Source organism: Bos indicus, chromosome 2, assembly GCF_029378745.1.
Source record: "Bos indicus isolate NIAB-ARS_2022 breed Sahiwal x Tharparkar chromosome 2, NIAB-ARS_B.indTharparkar_mat_pri_1.0, whole genome shotgun sequence".
Taxonomy (NCBI): Eukaryota; Metazoa; Chordata; class Mammalia; order Artiodactyla; family Bovidae; genus Bos; species Bos indicus.
This window is the reverse complement of record NC_091761.1, coordinates 132,458,635-132,478,085: the sequence shown is the minus strand read 5'-3', so window position 1 is coordinate 132,478,085 and position 19,451 is coordinate 132,458,635. Positions and strand designations below refer to the sequence as shown.

The 19,451-nt window shown below is 51.4% G+C and overlaps 2 protein-coding genes across 2 annotated transcripts; both read right to left on the bottom strand.

Annotated features, from left to right (window-relative positions):
* Positions 1-1,878: 1,878 nt before the first annotated feature.
* On the bottom strand, positions 1,879-5,485 carry LOC139186490 (phospholipase A2, membrane associated-like). The gene is made up of 3 exons (XM_070801055.1): positions 5,347-5,485; positions 4,988-5,094; positions 1,879-2,352 (listed from the first exon to the last, which is right to left on the bottom strand). Exons 1-3 carry the CDS (start codon positions 5,448-5,450, stop codon positions 2,210-2,212), a joined length of 354 nt encoding a protein of 117 aa, XP_070657156.1. The 5' UTR covers positions 5,451-5,485; the 3' UTR covers positions 1,879-2,209.
* Positions 5,486-13,079: 7,594 nt separating this feature from the next.
* Positions 13,080-19,110, bottom strand: LOC109574385 (phospholipase A2, membrane associated). Its single transcript, XM_019982390.2, has 5 exons — positions 19,056-19,110; positions 16,875-16,924; positions 16,545-16,689; positions 16,186-16,292; positions 13,080-13,553 (listed from the first exon to the last, which is right to left on the bottom strand). Exons 2-5 carry the CDS (start codon positions 16,912-16,914, stop codon positions 13,411-13,413), a joined length of 435 nt encoding a protein of 144 aa, XP_019837949.2. The 5' UTR covers positions 16,915-16,924; positions 19,056-19,110; the 3' UTR covers positions 13,080-13,410.
* Between the last annotated feature and the right edge of the window lie 341 nt (positions 19,111-19,451).

The window sequence follows — 19,451 nt, the reverse complement described above, 5'->3', positions numbered from 1 at the left end:
ACTCTCATGAGGCTTACTTTTTAGTGTGGAGAGGCAGACAATGAAACAAAAGCCGTAATGGGTGAATGAGATACAGCTGATCCTTGAAGGACACCGGGCTTAGGGTCACCGAGCTTCTGCACAGTCAGAGATCCGTGCATAGCTTCACAGTGGGCTCTTGTGCCCGTGACTCCCCATATGTATGGATTCAACAAAGCACGGATTCTGCGTTACTGTAGAGCCTGTTCATTGAAAAAATCCTAGTATACATAGACCTGCACAATTCAAATCCTGTCGTTCAAGAGTCACCTGTGACTTCGAGAATGTGGTCATGGTTGCTGTGAGGAAGGATGGGGGAAGGGATAGTTGGGAGTCTGAGATGGACACGTACACACTGCTGTATTTAAGACGGATAACCAACGAGGACCAGCTGTATAACACACGGAACTCAGCTTAAAGATATGAGGCTGGACGGGAAGGGAGCTGGGGGAGAACGGGTGCGTGTGTATGTATGGCTGAGATCTTTCGCTGCTCACCTGAAACTGTCACAATATTGTTTGTTAATCAGTTATACTCCATAGGAAATAAAAGATGAAAAAAAATAGAGTCAACTGTGGAATATTAGGTGAAGCAAGAGGGCAAGGGGCAGCAGGGATGCAGAGGTGTGGCGAGGGCGTCACGGGGAAGACGGCTGCCTCTTTACAGAGGACGGATGTGCTCACGTGTGACAGTCACCGCTCAGAAAAGGGTCCTTCAACTTTTAATAATCCGAAGAGTCAAGAGTCAGCGGATGTTTCCAATATCAGGATTATGGCTGAACTTTTTCTGTATTCTGTTTCCTAATCTTCCCTTTGTGAGGAAAAAAAACTATTCATTACTGTTCTTTAAAAAAAAACACACACAAACACACAACACACCTTCCTATTGGGGAATACATTTACAAGAAAGTTATGTAAGAAAGGAATGAACAGAAGCCTCATTGAAATACAGTCAGGCGATCAGAAGGGGGAGCACTCACATCCTCTAAGGACAGAAGAGCCCAAGAAAGAAGGAAAGACAGACTCTCAGAAAAGACTCAGCCAATGAAAAGACACAGGCTCAGTTTCCTAGAGCCCTTCCCCACTGTACACAGCCAGCGGCTCTGATGACCATTATTAAAGAATTCTGGTCCACGTGGGAATATCTCAGAGGAAGCTAGAAGAAAAAAAAGCAGAAGTAGCATCCAGGTGAAGGTAGGACCAGCTACGTACTTTGTGGGTCCCAGTGCAGAATTAAATGCAGGATTCCACGTCATGAACAACATTGCTATGACTGGACAGAGCCGTGAACCAAGCGCAGGGCCCACTGGGTCTGCCTGGGTCACAAGCCAGGAAGCCAGCCCTGGGCGAGGGGACAAATGCCCTGAGAGTCCCACTGGTGGCCAGTGTTACACTGGCCCACCTCTGGGCGGCAACATAGAAGAACGTATCTCACAGGAGGCTCGGACTATAGACCCCAGACGCCAGGAACCACACTTCGGTTTTTGCCCAACAGGCCAGCAGGAGCTGCCCTCACCCAGTGTAGGAGAGGAGGAAGGCTGGGTTTTGCTTGTGATAATGACAGAGGCAGGCATGTCAGGCCCAGTGCTTATCCGTTATCCCTTTTACTTCTCCAGCAAGCCTGTGCACTGGGTACCGAAGTGACCGCTACTTAGACGAGGTTGCTAAGGCTCAGGGAAGTGGCGGTGGTGGGGCTCTGACTCGGGCAGTCTGACACTGAAGCTTGTGTTTTCAAGTCCTTCCACTTGTACTACCATACGAGTACTAGTGTGTTCTCACACTAGAAGGGCCTGGGGCAGTGTGTGAATGCCTACACCCAGGTGTGCATGAGCACATACACACACACACACACATGGGCACATAGTTTGCCAAGTGAACTGCTTTATTCAGGAGAGCCAGCCAGGGGTGTAGCTGTGCAGTTAAACATGACTTTGGACTTGAAGAAGAGTGGAAAAGGAGGGGAATTCCTGCTGTCCAAAGAAGCAGAGGAAAGGGGCCGGTAGACACACCCAGACGTTGAGCTTCTCATTCTGGACGGAAGCTTTCTGTCTGGGGAGAGAAGGACTCCTGGCTGGACTCTAGGGTGGGAGAGGGGTGTTCCTTCATGTGCCAGGGAACATGGCTAGGGTAGGGAGTCGGGCACTAGAGAAGGAAATAGCGTCTGGCGGTAAGGCTCCCAGGACGAGGGGCCCTCAGCACGCGGGGGCAGCCCCTCGGCACCGAAACTTGTTGTAGAAGCGGAGCTTCTTATTGTAGGTCTTCAGGTTTGCTGCGAAGCAATTGGCAGCGATCTTATCACACTGACACACTTGACTCTTGCAGTCATCCGCATCCTCTGAAATCACAATAAATAAATGGAATGATGTTCATTAGTAGTCCATGGATCTTTATGGGAATTCTTGGGGGAAAGACAGCTCCTGTTCTCCCAGGGTTTCTAGTCTGGAACAAGCACGGATGTCCAGGGGTTTCTGACTGTTGGGGAGACAGAACTCCTGCCCTCAGGAAGCCCACACACCATCTCGTGGGACACCAGAAGTCATGCACTGGGATGCTGTGAAAAGCCTTGCTGTTAGACACTGTCTCTTTCTTCTCCCCAGCAGATGTGTTCAGGTGCATAGCCCCTGGCTCCTGGGGTCTGGGAATGGGTCTTGATGGGTGTAAGCCAGTCATGGTCATCCCTGTTTCCTCTGTAGTGATGAGTGTCCGGGGAGCATGTACTCTTGCCCTGACCAATGAGCCACAAGGGAAAGTCTGCTGGACACTTCCAGGAAGGATGAATTTCCTCTCTCAAAAAGAAAGATTTGCAAAAGGAAAGCCATGACTCTTGGAGCCCTAGACTGTGCCTTGGAATCACACTGCCAAAGTGGCAGAGCAGAAGGTTGGGAAAGGACTGGATCCCTGGCAACACAGCTGAGAAGCTGCCCCCACCCTGGCACTGCCCTCTCCCAGACTCTGTTACAGGCGAGTCAGACTTCCTCACTCTCTGAGCCTCTGTTAGGTGGGCATCTTGTTGCTTGACACCCAGAGCCTGCAAAAGCCACAGAGCCCTGTGGAAGGTCATAATGGGAAGACATGATTTCTGATCTTAGAGACCTCAGGCTGTTGAGGAATAGTCCGTGGGTTTTCAAAATCTCACTCATGGGTAAGTAGGTCTGGGGCACTAGGCAATTCCTTCCAGCCACCACCCATCTCTCTCCTCCCCTCCACAGCCAAACTTGCTCCAGAACTTTGTCTACACTCATGACCTCTCTTCACTTCCCACCCACCTTCCAACCCGCTCTAATCTGGCTTTGCCCTCACAGATCCATGGAAACAACTCCCACTGAGGTCCTCAGTGGTCGTTCTGCCTCTAAACCCAAGGAGCCTGGTCAGCCCTCATCCTAGAGGACCCCTCTGTTAATCCGGCTGCTGTTAATCCTCTCCTCCTGGCCCACTCCTCGGCCTTCTTGTCTCCCCCCTTCCTTCTCTGACTGTCCCTCCTCTGTCTCCTTTCTCGGCCTTTAAACACCAAATGAGTGGGTACCTCCAACTCTCCTCTCTCTGCGGCCGCCTCCTGCATCTGTGTCCAGTCCGTCCCTTGAGCTGCGAGTTTTTTCACAAGCAGCCTGCTGCCCATCTCCCTGGATGTTCTGGAAGCTTCCAAACTCAACATGCTCCCTGTGGAACTGCTCCTGCCCTCTCCTACCAGGCCCTCCTCAGTTATACCACCAATGCAGTACTACAGCCAACCAACAACTCCCAGTAACCCTGCCCAATCAACCACCAAGCTCCACTGATTCTATCTCAAAGCTATTTTGACAGGACTTTCCACCTCTTCCATCCTGACCGCCATTGCTATAGGTCAAGTTCTCCCGTTTCTTTTCTGCACGATGGCAATGGCCTTTTCCTGGCTCCCCCTTCTATGTATCTCTTTCCACACTTGGCAAGAGCCTCTGAAATGCAATTTTGGGTTTTAACTCATTTCCTTAAGGACTGTCGAAAGTTATGACCAACCTAGACAGCATATTGAAAAGGAGAGACATTAGTTTGTCAACAAAGGTCCATCTAGTCAAAGCTATGGTTTTTCCAGTGGTCATGTATGGATGTGAGTATTGGACCATAAAGAAAGCTGAGCACCAAAGAATTGATGCTTTTGAATTGTGGTGTTGGAGAAGACTCTTGAGGGTCCCTTGGACTGCAAGGAGATCCATCCAGTCCATCCTAAAGGCGATCAGACCTTGAATATTCATTGGAAGGACTGATGTTGAAGCTGAAACTCCAATACTTTGACCACCTGATATGAAACACTGACTGATTTGAAAAGACCCTGATGCTGGGAAAGATTGAGGGCAGGAGGAGAAGGGGACAACAGAGGATGAGATGGTTGAATGGCATCACCGACTCAATGGACATGGGTTTGGGTGGACTCTGGGAGTTGGTGATGGACACGGAGGCCTGGTGTGCTGCAGTTCATGGGGTCACAAAGAGTTGGACATGACTGAATGATTGAACTGACTGAATTGAACTGCTTTAGGACAAAAATCTAAGTACAACATGGCCTTGGGAACTTGACCTAGCCCCTTCCCGTCTCTCCAGCATCATCCCTCTTCACTCCGTCTCATCCTCATGTTTCCCTTCTGCCGCCCAGAAAGGCTGCAGTTCCTTCTGGCCCGTTGGACTCTGCTGTGTCCTCTTGTTGGGATGCTCGCAGCTCTCCTTTCCCCTGACTCCTCTCAGCCTTGAAGACTCAGTTTAGGATTCCCCATCTTCAGGGAGCTTCCTTGAACCACAGGCTGCATTCAGAGCCCCGCCAGCTTTCTTACTTCCTGGCGGAGTCTACCGTGTTGTGTGTTGGCTTTCTTTACTTCCCAGTCCACTGTGAGATTCTTGAGGCAGGGACACTGTCCCTGTGTATCTACCTTTGGGCTCAGCACAGTGCCCAGAGGAGAAAATGAGCCAAGGAGGCTGAGAGTTGTCAGCCTGTTTCTTACCACAGACGATTTGGTCCTCTTGATAAGTAACGTTGTATTTCAGGAACTTGGTGCGACACCCGCGACTCTCCAGGTTTTTGTAGCAACAGTCATGTGCCCTGCAACACCTGTGACAAGAGTATGTTCTTGGAGCTGCCTCCCCAGGCTCCAGGGAGCCCAGTGTCCTGTGGTCTCAGGCCTGTGCTCTGGGCAGAGACTCCCGAACATTGGTACAGTCTAGAGCAGAATGTCCAACGGTCTGGCTGCTTTTTCAGCCGGGACTTCCTGGGGTTCTGTGCAAATGGGATAACAGGAGCTTTCCAGCTCCTGGCCCCCTGTGGGGCCACAAGTGGGCAGAGGGAGGGCTGGGGTGGCCTCACCAGTCTGTTGCATCCTTGGGGATTCCTCTGCCACGCGTTCCACAGTAGCAGCCATAGCGTCTATAACTGGTCACAGATTCCTTTCCTGTCGTGAACTTGATCATTTTCCGGAAATTCAGCAAACCTCCATGGACCTGCAGCAGGCCTGGAAGGACAGCAGCTGGTGATGGGGCCTGAGACTCTACGAGCTCCTCCCTCTGCCTCTCCCTGCCACCCCTTGCTCCCACTTCTGAGAGAGGGCCAGATGCTGTGGGAAGGGAAGCTGGAGGAGGAGGGTGCCTCCCTCCCTGGGCTGTGCCTCTTGTGGCCAGAGGTCAGGTTTAAGTCTTACCGATGGCCATGATCACTGCCAGCAGCAGGAGGGTCTTCATGCTGAGGGTTCTGTGGGGAGAAATGCAGACAGACCAGCCTAGATCCTCTAACAGGTGGTCCAGCCTCTGCCCCGGCCCCTGCTGGCCTGTTCAGATTCAACGATCTTGAAAGGAGATCGCAGACACGCTCTTCCATCCCAGGTGGGTCCAGCGTGACTGCCTTCATCGGGCATGCAGGACATGTGCAGGGGTGCCTCCCAGCTTTGTTACATGACTCGCTGGGTGAAACCACCTCTCCCTCGTGGTACGCTGCTGAGACCTCCATGCTCCTCACCCTCCTGAGAGTTCCTGGGAGGCTGTGACCAGGCCATCCCACCAAACTGGGAGATCCAGAGGTCGTAGGCTGTGTGTCCCCCAGCGTACGTAGCTTACGCACCCCCACACTGGAGTCAAGGCTTGGGAATTCTGCTCATGGGGTCCAATCCGCAGTGTTTTTCTCCAGAACTAAAGCAGCACCATCTCTTTCACCCTTACACTTGTACACAGAACACACACCCACTCGTGCACACATGCGTGTGTATGCACACACACTCTGTGCTCATCTACTGGTGTGGACTTCATTCCACACAATACAATCATGTTCCCGCACAACACACCTGTGCACATACCCCCTCCTGTCACACCAAACCAGGCACGTGCAGGCTTGTGCTCATGGGTGCCTGCGTGTGCACACACACATATGTACACACACACAGGACACGGCCCCTCGTCAAGGCGGGCAATCAACAGGGCCTGAGTGTTCGTTTCTGGCTATGGACTTCTCAGAGGATCTCAGGTTGACTTCTCACAGTGACTGCCTTTTCTATTCTGAACTCTAGTTAAACAGCTGAGCCCTTGGGGAGTTTGGGGTTTGGTGGGATAGGGGATGGGGTGGGGATACCGCCAGTTACTGGACTAAGAGTTTGGCATGCCTCAGCCCCTAGGCAATCCTCTTTTTTCTTCTTATCGACTGGCAGGACAGAGCTGAGGATAGAAAAAAGCTATGTGCCATTAGCCGATGCCAAAATTTTAAAATACTTTGTCATCTTTCCAATGGGTTTCACTCCTAAGTGAATAAATTCCCATAATAGAGTCTGGGTGTGACCTTCCTGAACCCACTTCCAGGAGAGGGCAATGGCCATCTGCTGTTGAACAAGTTTTTTTTTTTTTTTTAAATATGCTATTTGGGAATAAAAAACAGGGCATTTACTGGTATTCGTTCATTCCATAAACCTGCCATTCACAGGAAGTACATTCTAAGCCTCAGCGAAGTCTCAGGAATCATGGAAACCTCTCAGGAGGTGGGGAGAACTTGTCCAGCAGAAAGAGGACAGTAGGGGGCAGATGGTCCCTTTTTTAGATTCAGGGCAGCGTTTCTAGCTTCTCTTCTTGCTCCTCTTTCTTCTCCTCTCCTCCCCACCCCCATCTGGAAGAAGCCAGAGACTGTCCTGGCATTTCCCCCCCACCCTGAAACTGCTGCCACCTCATGCCCAGGGCTTTCCTGTTTGGAGACTGGGCTGACTGCTCTCTCTTCCTCACCCTCAGGGAGACAGTGATTCTAGCTTTCATTTCGAAAACAGATGCCCTTTTCCTGCCCTCTAACACTGCTAAGAATTTGGCCCCCATAACCTTCAGTTAACACGCCAATACACATCCCCCAATGCCAGTGTGCCAAAGCTATGGTGCCCATCCCCATTCAGCCTGCTCCCCAGACATTCTCTGGGTCCCCGTCCAGGTTAGACCCAGGAGACTGAATCTGGCCAGAACACATGTGGGCATCAATGCTGATGCCCACTGCCAGGCTGCAATGAGGTGGGAACCATATGCGTCGCCTCAGTCTTTCTCCTCCCCTCCTGGCGGAACCAGAGATGGAGGCAGCTGGGATCCCTCAGTCACGGGAGGACACCTGTTGGAGAGAGTTCTGCACACCCTCAGTGGTCTTTGCCTGGGCGAGAAATACGAGTTGGTTGTGTTAAGCCGCTGATCGTTGAGATCAGTTGCTCACTGATCTCTCACGCACAGCACAACTGTTGCGTGGCAATCTTAACCCCTCAATAACCAGTGTGGTGGCTGGACCAGACAGTAGGGTGGTTACTACTGCAAGAGGCCCTTCAGCAATAATCAGCAGAAAATTTTGAAAGAAAAAGGTCTGTTACTTACAGGACGTGGAGGTTGCACGGCACACCTGGGACCCCACAGCAGGTCAGGGGCAGACAGAAAGCTGGAGACCTCGGGTCTGGGGTTCCGCTTTTATTGGGGCTGAAGGCGGGCCCGGGGGTTTTGTGTGCTCACCCTTTATTGGTGAGTCTAAACCACATAAGTGTCAGTGTAAAGCATGGGAAGAGGAACAGCAGGTGGCCCCAAAGAACTGAATTACCCAAAATCTCCAATACAAAGGCGCCTTAGTGAGGGGAGGCATATGGCCCTGGCAAGGTCGCTATAGGCATGTGGCTGGCAAGGTGTTTATTCTAGATACCATCACTGAAGTGGATGCTGGGCAATCAGAGGACATCAGGCACTTATCAAACCTTGTCAGGCACTAATTGAGGGTTACCAGGAATTTACTTTACAAAAACCCAAACAAACCCCCCAAACAACTGTTAGGATGTTACGGAACCCGGGTCCCGGCTGCTCACCGCTCAGAAGCCGACAAAGAGGCCAGTTGGGAGAAAGGAAAGCTTGCTTTACTTTGGGTGCTGACATCCTGGTAGTGGGTGGTGCAGAGGGCCTGTCCAAACGCCCGCTCTCCCCACTGGACAGTCAGGTGGCGCAGAGGGTAGGTGCCTGTCCAAACGCCTGCCCTCCCCACTGGACAGTCAGGTGGTGCAGAAGGTGGGTGCCTATCCAAATGCCTGCTCTCCCCACTGGACAGTCAGGTGGCGCAGAGGGTGGGTGCCTGTCCAAATTCCTGCCCTCCCCACTGGACAGTCAACTGGCACAGAGGGTGGGTGCCTGTCCAAACGCCCGCTCTCCCCACTGGACAGTCAGGTGGCACAGAGGGTGGGTGCCTGTCCAAACGCCCACTCTCCCCACTGGACAGTCAGGTGGCACAGAGGGTGGGTGCCTGTCCAAGCGCCTGCCCTCCCCACTGGACCGTCAGGGGGCAGGACATCCTTAGACAGAGGAACCCAGTGCTGGTGGACTAGTCACTAAGTCGTGTCTGACTCTTGTGACCCCAACGACTGTAGCCTGCCCGGCTCCTCTATCCAAAGGGATTTCCCAGGCAAGAATACTGAAACGGGTTGCCACTTCTTTCTCCAGAGGGTCTTCCTGACCCAGAGACTGAACCTGGGTCTGCTGCATTGCAGGCTCGTTTCTTTACGGAGTGAGCCACCAGTGAAGCCCAAAAGGCAGAGGGAAGGGGCTACATGCAGAACCAGTGCAGTCAGCTCTGACGCTCATCTTGAAACTGGTCATCAGAGAGCTAACCAGTGTCATCTCGATTCTTTTAGGTGCAAGAAATCTTTAGTTCCAGGCTTGGTTGGTTTCCATTTCCGTGAGGACAGTTCTCAGAATTGTGGCAGCTGATATCACAGCTAGAGTCTGGTCGTCATGTAGCTAACTTCTTCCACCTGGTGGGGATTTCAGTACCTGTACATTAGTGCACAGGAGATGACTCAGAATCTCATCTACAGCCTTGAGGAGGAACTGAAAGTCCTTGGCATGCTTACTGACTACATTATTATTATTTGGTCTCCTTTGACTGCTCTCCTTTGTTTCCTCATGTGCTCACTTCTCTGATTAAACTTCTTCTCTGGCTCAGATTTTTCCACAGACATAAGGCAGGCAGAGGATATAGTGGGGCAAAGACCAGAAGGTCCCGTTTGGGTTCAAGGCTTTACACTACAGTAACCTAGCTATACAGACTCACAGCCATCCCAGGCAGCATTCATCTTGAAGATACAGTTTCCTTGAAGAGGTAGACCTGTCTTAAGGGTTGACTCGTGTTCCCACCACATTCCTACTTTGAAGTTCTGACCTCCATAAGACCTCAGGATGTGACTGTATTTGGAAAGACGGTCTTTGTGGAGGTGATGAGTTAGGATAAGGTTAGGGAATGGCAACACACTCCAGTATTCTTGCTTGGAGAATCCCATGGAAAGAGGAGCCTGGTGGGCTACAGTCCATGGGATCACAAAGAGTCTAACATTATCAGGGTGGGCCTAATGCAGATGACTTAGAAGAAGGGGAAGTTTGGACACAGACACACATCTTCACTGGGAGAATTCCGCATGAAGGTGAAGGCTGAGAGGAGGTGGGGATGCTTCTACACACCAAGCAATCCTGAAGATGGCCAGGTCACCACCAGAGCCTGGGGAGAGGAAGGAACAGACCCTCCCCCATAGACCTCAGAGGGAGCCAACCTCACTGGCTCCTTGATCTTAGACTTCTGGGCTCCAGAACTGAGAGAGCAGATATTTCCGTTGTTTAAGCTACTCAGTTGTGTGCTGTCACTTCAGTGGTGTCCAACTCTTTGGGAGCCCATGGACTGTAGCCCACCAGTCTCCTCTGTCCCTGGGATTCTCCAGGCAAGAATACTGGAGCGGGTTGCCATTCCCTCCTCCAGAGGATCTTCCTGAGCTGGGAACTGAGCCCAGGTCTCTTATGTCTCCCGCACTGGCACGCGGGTTCTTTATCTCTGGCACCAGTTTGTGGCACCTGGAGCACTACCCTAGCAAATAATAAAACCTCTGGGCATCTCTGTAGGTCTGTGAAATCTGGGATGTTGGACAAAGAATGCCCCCTGCCATCTCAGTTAAATAGGGAGTGTGCCCATCAAGGCAGCAGCCGCCCCTGACAGTGCTTCCGGGGGGGACTCAGGAGGGAGCAGGAAACTGGCCCCCATAGCAAGGTGCACATCACAGGGGCGACATCCTGAAACCCAGACTCTCGCCTCTTCCCATATACAGAAAAGCACTAAATTCGTTACCTTGAGATGTCTGGTATTTCTTTAGTTGGGAGGACCTTTGAAGATTGACTACCAAGTTTTCTTTGCTGTTGTTTATTTATTTATTTTTGAAAAACCTCCTATATATCCTGGCTCCTCCCTTACCCCTGAGGACAGTCCTCAGAGCTACTGAGAGACTGTATCTGGGCGGAAGTCCTCAGTAAAGCTCCAAACAAAGCATAATTCTCAACGTTTAGTTTCTACATTTTTTTCCCCATCAACAGGTGTTTGCTCTCATGGCCATTTGTTTCAGGCCTAAATGAAGTTCAGAGGTGATGGGCCAGACCTTGGCCTTTTGATAAGCGCCTCAGCTTCACAACACTGTTGCTTCTATGGCAGGCAGACTGCCCCACCCCGTACATCCTGGGGGCCCCTGGTATCATGTCCGGGTCCCCGCACTCAAGGACTCTGGTGATGTCACACATGCCTCTCCTTTTCCCCATCTTTTCAGGGTTTTCTCCTGAGAATTCAAAGTCCATGGTTTAGCATCTTGTTCAGCCACCTTCATCCAAGAGCTAATTTAAACATTGGGAGCACAGTAGTGAAAAAACAAAAATACTCTCATGAGGCTTACTTTTTAGTGTGGAGAGGCAGACAATGAAACAAAAGCCGTAATGGGTGAATGAGATACAGCTGATCCTTGAAGGACACCGGGCTTAGGGTCACCGAGCTTCTGCACAGTCAGAGATCCGTGCATAGCTTCACAGTGGGCTCTTGTGCCCATGACTCCCCATATGCATGGATTCAACAAAGCACGGATTCTGCGTTACTGTAGAGCCTGTTCATTGAAAAAATCCTAGTATACATAGACCTGCACAATTCAAATCCTGTCGTTCAAGAGTCACCTGTGACTTCGAGAATGTGGTCATGGTTGCTGTGAGGAAGGATGGGGGAAGGGATAGTTGGGAGTCTGAGATGGACACGTACACACTGCTGTATTTAAGACGGATAACCAACGAGGACCAGCTGTATAACACACGGAACTCAGCTTAAAGATATGAGGCTGGACGGGAAGGGAGCTGGGGGAGAACGGGTGCGTGTGTATGTATGGCTGAGACCTTGCACTGCTCACCTGAAACTGTCACAATATTGTTTGTTAATCGGCTATACCCCTGAAGAAAATAAAAGGTTAAAAAAAATAGAGTCAACTGTGGAATATTAGGTGAAGCAAGAGGGCAAGGGGCAGCAGGGATGCAGAGGTGTGGCGAGGGCGTCACGGGGAAGACGGCTGCCTCTTTACAGAGGACGGATGTGCTCACGTGTGACAGTCACCGCTCAGAAAAGGGTCCTTCAACTTTTAATAATCCGAAGAGTCAAGAGTCAGCGGATGTTTCCAATATCAGGATTATGGCTGAACTTTTTCTGTATTCTGTTTCCTAATCTTCCCTTTGTGAGGAAAAAAAAATATTCATTACTGTTCTTTAAAAAAAAACACACACACAAACACACAACACACCTTCCTATTGGGGAATACATTTACAGGAAAGTTATGTAAGAAAGGAATGAACAGAAGCCTCATTGAAATACAGTCAGGCGATCAGAAGGAGGAGCACTCACATCCTGTAAGGACAGAAGAGCCCAAGAAAGAAGGAAAGACAGACTCTCAGAAAAGTCTCAGCCAATGAAAAGACACAGGCTCAGTTTCCTAGAGCCCTTCCCCACTGTACACAGCCAGCGGCTCTGATGACCATTATTAAAGAATTCTGGTCCACGTGGGAATATCTCAGAGGAAGCTAGAAGAAAAAAAAGCAGAAGTAGCATCCAGGTGAAGGTAGGACCAGCTACCTACTTTGTGGGTCCCAGGCAGAATTAAATGCAGGATTCCATGTCATGAACAACATTGCTATGGCTGGACAGAGCCGTGGACCAAGCGCAGGGCCCACTGGGGCTGCCTGGGTCACAAGCCAGGAAGCCAGCCCTGGGCGAGGGGACAAATGCCCTGAGAGTCCCACTGGTGGCCAGTGTTACACTGGCCCACCTCTGGGCGGCAACATAGAAGAACGTATCTCACAGGAGGCTCGGACTATAGACCCCAGACGCCAGGAACCGCACTTCGGTTTTTGCCCAACAGGCCAGCAGGAGCTGCCCTCACCCAGTGTAGGAGAGGAGGAAGGCTGGGTTTTGCTTGTGATAATGACAGAGGCAGGCATGTCAGGCCCAGTGCTTATCCGTTATCCCTTTTACTTCTCCAGCAAGCCTGTGCACTGGGTACCGAAGTGACCGCTACTTAGACGAGGTTGCTAAGGCTCAGGGAAGTGGCGGTGGTGGGGCTCTGACTTGGGCAGTCTGACACTGAAGCTTGTGTTTTCAAGTCCTTCCACTTGTACTACCATACGAGTACTAGTGTGTTCTCACACTAGAAGGGCCTGGGGTAGTGTGTGAATGCCTACACCCAGGTGTGCATGAGCACATACACACACACACACATGGGCACATAGTTTGCCAAGTGAACTGCTTTATTCAGGAGAGCCAGCCAGGGGTGTAGCTGTGCAGTTAAACATGACTTTGGACTTGAAGAAGAGTGGAAAAGGAGGGGAAATCCTGCTGTCCAAAGAAGCAGAGGAAAGGGGCCGGTAGACACACCCAGACCTTGAGCTTCTCATTCTGGATGGAAGCTTTCTGTCTGGGGAGAGAAGGACTCTTGGCTGGACTCTAGGGTGGGAGAGGGGTGTTCCTTCATGTGCCAGGGAACATGGCTAGGGTAGGGAGTCGGGCACTAGAGAAGGAAATAGCGTCTGGCGGTAAGGCTCCCAGGACGAGGGGCCCTCAGCACGCGGGGGCAGCCCCTCGGCACCGAAACTTGTTGTAGAAGCGGAGCGTCTTGTTGTAGGTCTTCAGGTTTGCTGCGAAGCAATTGGCAGCGATCTTATCACACTGACACACTTGACTCTTGCAGTCATCCGCATCCTCTGAAATCAAATAAATAAATGGAATGATGTTCATTAGTAGTCCATGGATCTTTATGGGAATTCTTGGGGGAAAGACAGCTCCTGTTCTCCCAGGGTTTCTAGTCTGGAACAAGCACGGATGTCCAGGTATTTCTGACTGATGGGGAGACAGAACTCCTGCTCTCAGGAAGCCCACACCCCATCTCATGGGGACACCAGAAGTCATGCACTGGGATGCTGTGAAGAGCCTTGCTGTTAGACACTGTCTCTTTCTTCTCCCCAGCAGATGTGTTCAGGTGCATAGCCCCTGGCCCCTGGGGTCTGGGAATGGGTCTTGATGGGTGTAAGCCAGTCATGGTCATCCCTGTTTCCTCTGTAGTGATGAGTGTCCAGGGAGCATGTGCTCTTGCCCTGACCAATGAGCCACAAGGGAAAGTCTGCTGGACACTTCCAGGAAGGATGAATTTCCTCTCTCAAAAAGAAAGATGTGCAAAAGGAAAGCCATGACTCTTGGAGCCCTAGACTGTGCCTTGGAATCACACTGCCAAAGTGGCAGAGCAGAAGGTTGGGAAAGTACTGGATCCCTGGCAACACAGCTGAGAAGCTGCCCCCACCCTGGCACTGCCCTCTCCCAGACTCTGTTACTGGAGAGTCAGACTTCCTCACTCTCTGAGCCTCTGTTAGGTGGGCATCTTGTTGCTTGACACCCAGAGCCTGCAAAAGCCACAGAGCCCTGTGGAAGGTCATGATGGGAAGACATGATTTCTGATCTTAGAGATCTCAGGCTGTTGAGGAATAGTCCGTGGGTTTTCAAAATCTCACTCATGGGTAAGTAGGTCTGGGGCACTAGGCAATTCCTTCCAGCCACCACCCATCTCTCTCCTCCCCTCCACAGCCAAACTTGCTCCAGAACTTTGTCTACACTCATGACCTCTCTTCACTTCCCACCCACCTTCCAACCCGCTCTAATCTGGCTTTGCCCTCACAGATCCATGGAAACAACTCCCACTGAGGTCCTCAGTGGTCGTTCTGCCTCTAAACCCAAGAAGCCCGGTCAGCCCTCATCCTAGAGGACCCCTCTGTTAAACCGGCTGCTGTTAATCCTCTCCTCCTGGCCCACTCCTCGGCCTTCTTGTCTCCCCCCTTCCTTCTCTGACTGTCCCTCCTCTGTCTCCTTTCTCGGCCTTTAAACACCAAATGAGTGGGTACCTCCAACTCTCCTCTCTTTGCGGCCGCCTCCTGCATCTGTGTCCAGTCCGTCCCTTGAGCTGCGAGTTTTTTCACAAGCAGCCTGCTGCCCATCTCCCTGGATGTTCTGGAAGCTTCCAAACTCAACATGCTCCCTGTGGAACTGCTCCTGCCCTCTCCTACCAGGCCCTCCTCAGTTATACCACCAATGCAGTCTTACAGCCAACCAACAACTCCCAGTAACCCTGCCCAATCAACAACCAAGCTCCACTGATTCTATCTCAAAGCTATTTTGACAGGACTTTCCACCTCTTCCATCCTGACCGCCATAGCTATAGGTCAAGTTCTCCCGTCTCTTTTCTGCACGATGGCAATGGCCTTTTCCTGGCTCCCCCTTCTATGTATCTCTTTCCACACTTGGCAAGAGCCTCTGAAATGCAATTCTGGGTTTTAACTCATTTCCTTAAGGACTGTCAAAAGTTATGACCAACCTAGACAGCATATTGAAAAGCAGAGACATTACTTTGTCAACAAAGGTCCGTCTAGTCAAAGCTATGGTTTTTCCAGTGGTCATGTATGGATGTGAGTATTGGACCATAAAGAAAGCTGAGCACCAAAGAATTGATGCTTTTGAATTGTGGTGTTGGAGAAGACTCTTGAGAGTCCCTTGGACTGCAAGGAGATCCAACCAGTCCATCCTAAAGGCAATCAGTCCTGAATATTCATTGGAAGGACTGATGTTAAAGCTGAAACTCCAATACTTTGGCCACCTGATATGAAACACTGACTGATTTGAAAAGACCCTGATGCTGGGAAAGATTGAGGGCAGGAGGAGAAGGGGACAACAGAGGATGAGATGGTTGAATGGCATCACCGACTCAATGGACATGGGTTTGGGTGGACTCTGGGAGTTGGTGATGGACACGGAGGCCTGGCGTGCTGCAGTTCATGGGGTCACAAAGAGTTGGACATGACTGAATGACTGAACTGACTGAATTGAACTGCTTTAGGACAAAAATCTAAGTACAACATGGCCTTGGGAACTTGACCTAGCCCCTCCCATCTCTCCAGCATCATCACTCTTCACTCTGTCTCATCCTCACGTTTCCCTTCTGCCGCCCAGAAAGGCTGCAGTTCCTTCTGGCCCATTGGACTCTGCTGTGTCCTCTTGTTGGGATGCTCGCAGCTCTCCTTTTCCTGACTCCTCTCAGCCTTGAAGACTCAGTTTAGGATTCCCCATCTTCAGGGAGCTTCCTTGAACCACAGGCTGCATTCAGAGCCCCGCCAGCTTTCTTACTTCCTGGCGGAGTCTACCGTGTTGTGTGTTGGCTTTCTTTACTTCCCAGGCCACTGTGAGATTCTTGAGGCAGGGACACTGTCCCTGTGTATCTACCTTTGGGCTCAGCACAGTGCCCAGAGGAGAAAATGAGCCAAGGAGGCTGAGAGTTGTCAGCCTGTTTCTTACCACAGACGATTTGGTCTTCTTGATAAGTAACGTTGTATTTCAGGAACTTGGTGCGACACCCGCGACTCTCCAGGTTTCTGTAGCAACAGTCATGTGCCCTGCAACACCTGTGACAAGAGTATGTTCTTGGAGCTGCCTCCCCAGGCTCCAGGGAGCCCAGTGTCCTGTGGTCTCAGGCCTGTGCTCTGGGCAGAGACACCCAGACGTTGGTACAGTCTAGAGCAGAATGTCCAATGGTCTGGCTGCTTTTTCAGCCGGGACTTCCTGGGGTTGTGTGCAAATGGGATAACAGGAGCTTTCCAGCTCCTGGCCCCCTGTGGGGCTACAAGTGGGCAGAGGGAGGGCTGGGGTGGCCTCACCAGTCTGTTGCATCCTTGGGGGTTCCTCTGCCACGCGTTCCACAGTAGCAGCCATAGCGTCTATAACTGGTCGCAGGTCCCTTTCCTGTCATGAACTCGATCATGTTCCGGAAATTCAGCAAATCTCCATGGACCTGCAGCAGGCCTGGAAGGACAGCAGCTGGTGATGGGGCCTGGGACCCTACAAGCTCCTCCCTCGGCCTCTCCCTGCCACCCCTTGCCCCCACTTCTGAAAGAGGGCCAGATGCCGTGGGAAGGGAAGCTGGGGGAGGAGGGTGCCTCCCTCCGGGGCTGGGCCCCTTGTGGCCAGAGGTCAGGGTCAACTCTTACCGATGGCCATGATCACTGCCAGCAGCAGGAGGGTCTTCATGCTGAGGATTCTGTGGGGAGAAATGCAGACAGACCAGCCTAAATCCTCTAACAGGCAGTACAGCTTCTGCTCTGGCCCCTGCTGTCCTGCTCACATTCAACGATCTTGATGAAGAGAGTCTTCAAAGGAGATCGCAGACACGCTCTTCCATCCCAGGCGGGTCCAGCGTGACTGCCTTCATCGGGCATGCAGGATGCGTGCAGGGGGCACCTCCCAGCTTTGTTACACGACTCGCTGGGTGAGACCACCTCTCCCCTGTGGTACACTGCAGAGACCTCCGTGCTCCTCACCCTCCTGAGAGTTCCGGGGAGGCTGTGACCAGGCCATCCCACCAAACTGGGAGACCCAGAGGACGTAGGCTGTGTGTCCCCCAGCGTACGTAGCTTACGCACCCCCACACTGGAGTCAAGGCTTGGGAATTCTGCTCATGGGGTCCGATCCGCAGTGTTTTTCTCCAGAACTAAAGCAGCACCATCTCTTTCACCCTTACACTTGTACCCAGAAAACACACCTGCTCGTGCACACATGCGTGTGTACACACACACACACTCTGTGCTCATCTACTGGTGCGGACTTCATTTCACACAATATAATCACGTTCCTGCACAACACACCTGTGCACAGATCCCCCCTGTCATACCAAACCAGGCTCGTGCTCGTGGGTGCCTGCGTGTGCACACACACACATGTGCACACACACAGGACACAGCCACTCGTCAGGGCGGGCAATCATCAGGGCCTGAGTATTGGTTTCTGGCTATGGACTTCTCAGAGGATCTCAGGTTGACTTCTCACAGTGACTGCCTTGTCTATTCTGAACTCTAGTTAAACAGCTGAGCCCTCGGGGAGTTTGGGGTTTGGTGGGATAGGGGATGGGGTGGGGATACCGCCAGTTACTGGACTAAGAATTTGGCATGCCTCAGGGCCTGGGCAATCCTCTTTTTTCTTCTTATCGACTGGCAGGACAGAGCTGAGGATAGAAAAAAGCTATGTGCCATTAGCCGATGCCAAAATTTTAAAATACTTTGTCATCTTTCCAATGGGTTTCACTCCTAAGTGAATAAATTCCCATAATAGAGTCTGGGTGTGACCTTCCTGAACCCACTTTCAGGAGAGGGCAATGGCCATCTGCTGTTGAACAAGTTTTTTTTTTTTTTTTTTTTAAATATGCTATTTGGGAATAAAAAACAGGGCATTTACTGGTATTCGTTCATTCCATAAACCTGCCATTCACAGGAAGTACATTCTAAGCCTCAGCGAAGTCTCAGGAATCATGGAAACCTCTCAGGAGGTGGTGAGAACTTGTCTAGCAGAAAGAGGACCGCAGGAGGCAGATGGTCCCTTTTTTAGATTCAAGGCAGCGTTTCTAGCTTCTCTTCTTGCTCCTCTTTCTTCTCCTCTCCTCCCCACCCCCATCTGGAAGAAGCCAGAGACTGTCCTGGCATTTCCCCCCCACCCTGAAACTGCTGCCACCTCATGCCCAGGGCTTGCCTGTTTGGAGACTGGGCTGACTGCTCTCTTCCTCAGCCTCAGGGAGACAGTGATTCTAGTTTTCATTTCGAAAACAGATGCCATTTTCCTGCCCTCTAACACTGCTAAGAATTTGGCCCCCATAACCTTCAGTTAACACGCCAATACACATCCCCCAATGCCAGTGTGCCAAAGCTATGGTGCCCATCCCCATTCAGCCTGCTCCCCTGACATTCTCTGGGTCCCCGTCCAGGTTAGACCCAGGAGACTGAATCTGGCCAGAACACATCAATGCTGATGCCCACTGCCAGGCTGCAATGAGGTGGAAACCATATGCGTTGCCTCAGTCTTTCTCCTCCCCTCCTGGCGGAACCAGAGACGGAGGCAGCTGGGATCCCTCAGTCACGGGAGAACACCTGTTGGAGAGAGTTCTGCACACCCTCAGTGGTCTTTGCCTGGGCGAGAAATACGAGTTGGTTGTGTTAAGCCGCTGATCGTTGAGATCAGTTGCTCACTGATCTCTCAAGCACAGCACAACTGTTGCGTGGCGATCTTAACCCCTCAAAAACCAGTGTGGTGGCTGGACCAGACAGTAGGGTGGTTACTACTGCAAGAGGCCCTTCAGCAATAATCAGCAGAAAATTTTGAAAGAAAAAAGGTCTGTTACTTACAGGACGTGGAGGTTACACGGCGTACCAGGGACCCTTTAGCAGGTCAGGGGCAGACAGAAAGCTGGAGACCTCGGGTCTGGGGTTCCGCTTTTATTGGGGCTGAAGGCGGGGCCTGGGGTTTTGTGTGCTCACCCTTTATTGGTGAGTCTAAACCACATAAGTGTCAGTGTAAAGCATGGGAAGAGGAACAGCAGGTGGCCCCAAAGAACTGAATTACCCAAAATCTCCAATACAAAGGCGCCTTAGTGAGGGGAGGCATATGGCCCTGGCAAGGGCGCTATAGGCATGTGGCTGGCAAGGTGTTTATTCTAGATACCATCACTGGAGTGGACGCCGGGCAATCAGAGGACATCAGGCGCTTATCAAACCTTGTCAGGCACTAATTGAGGGTTATCA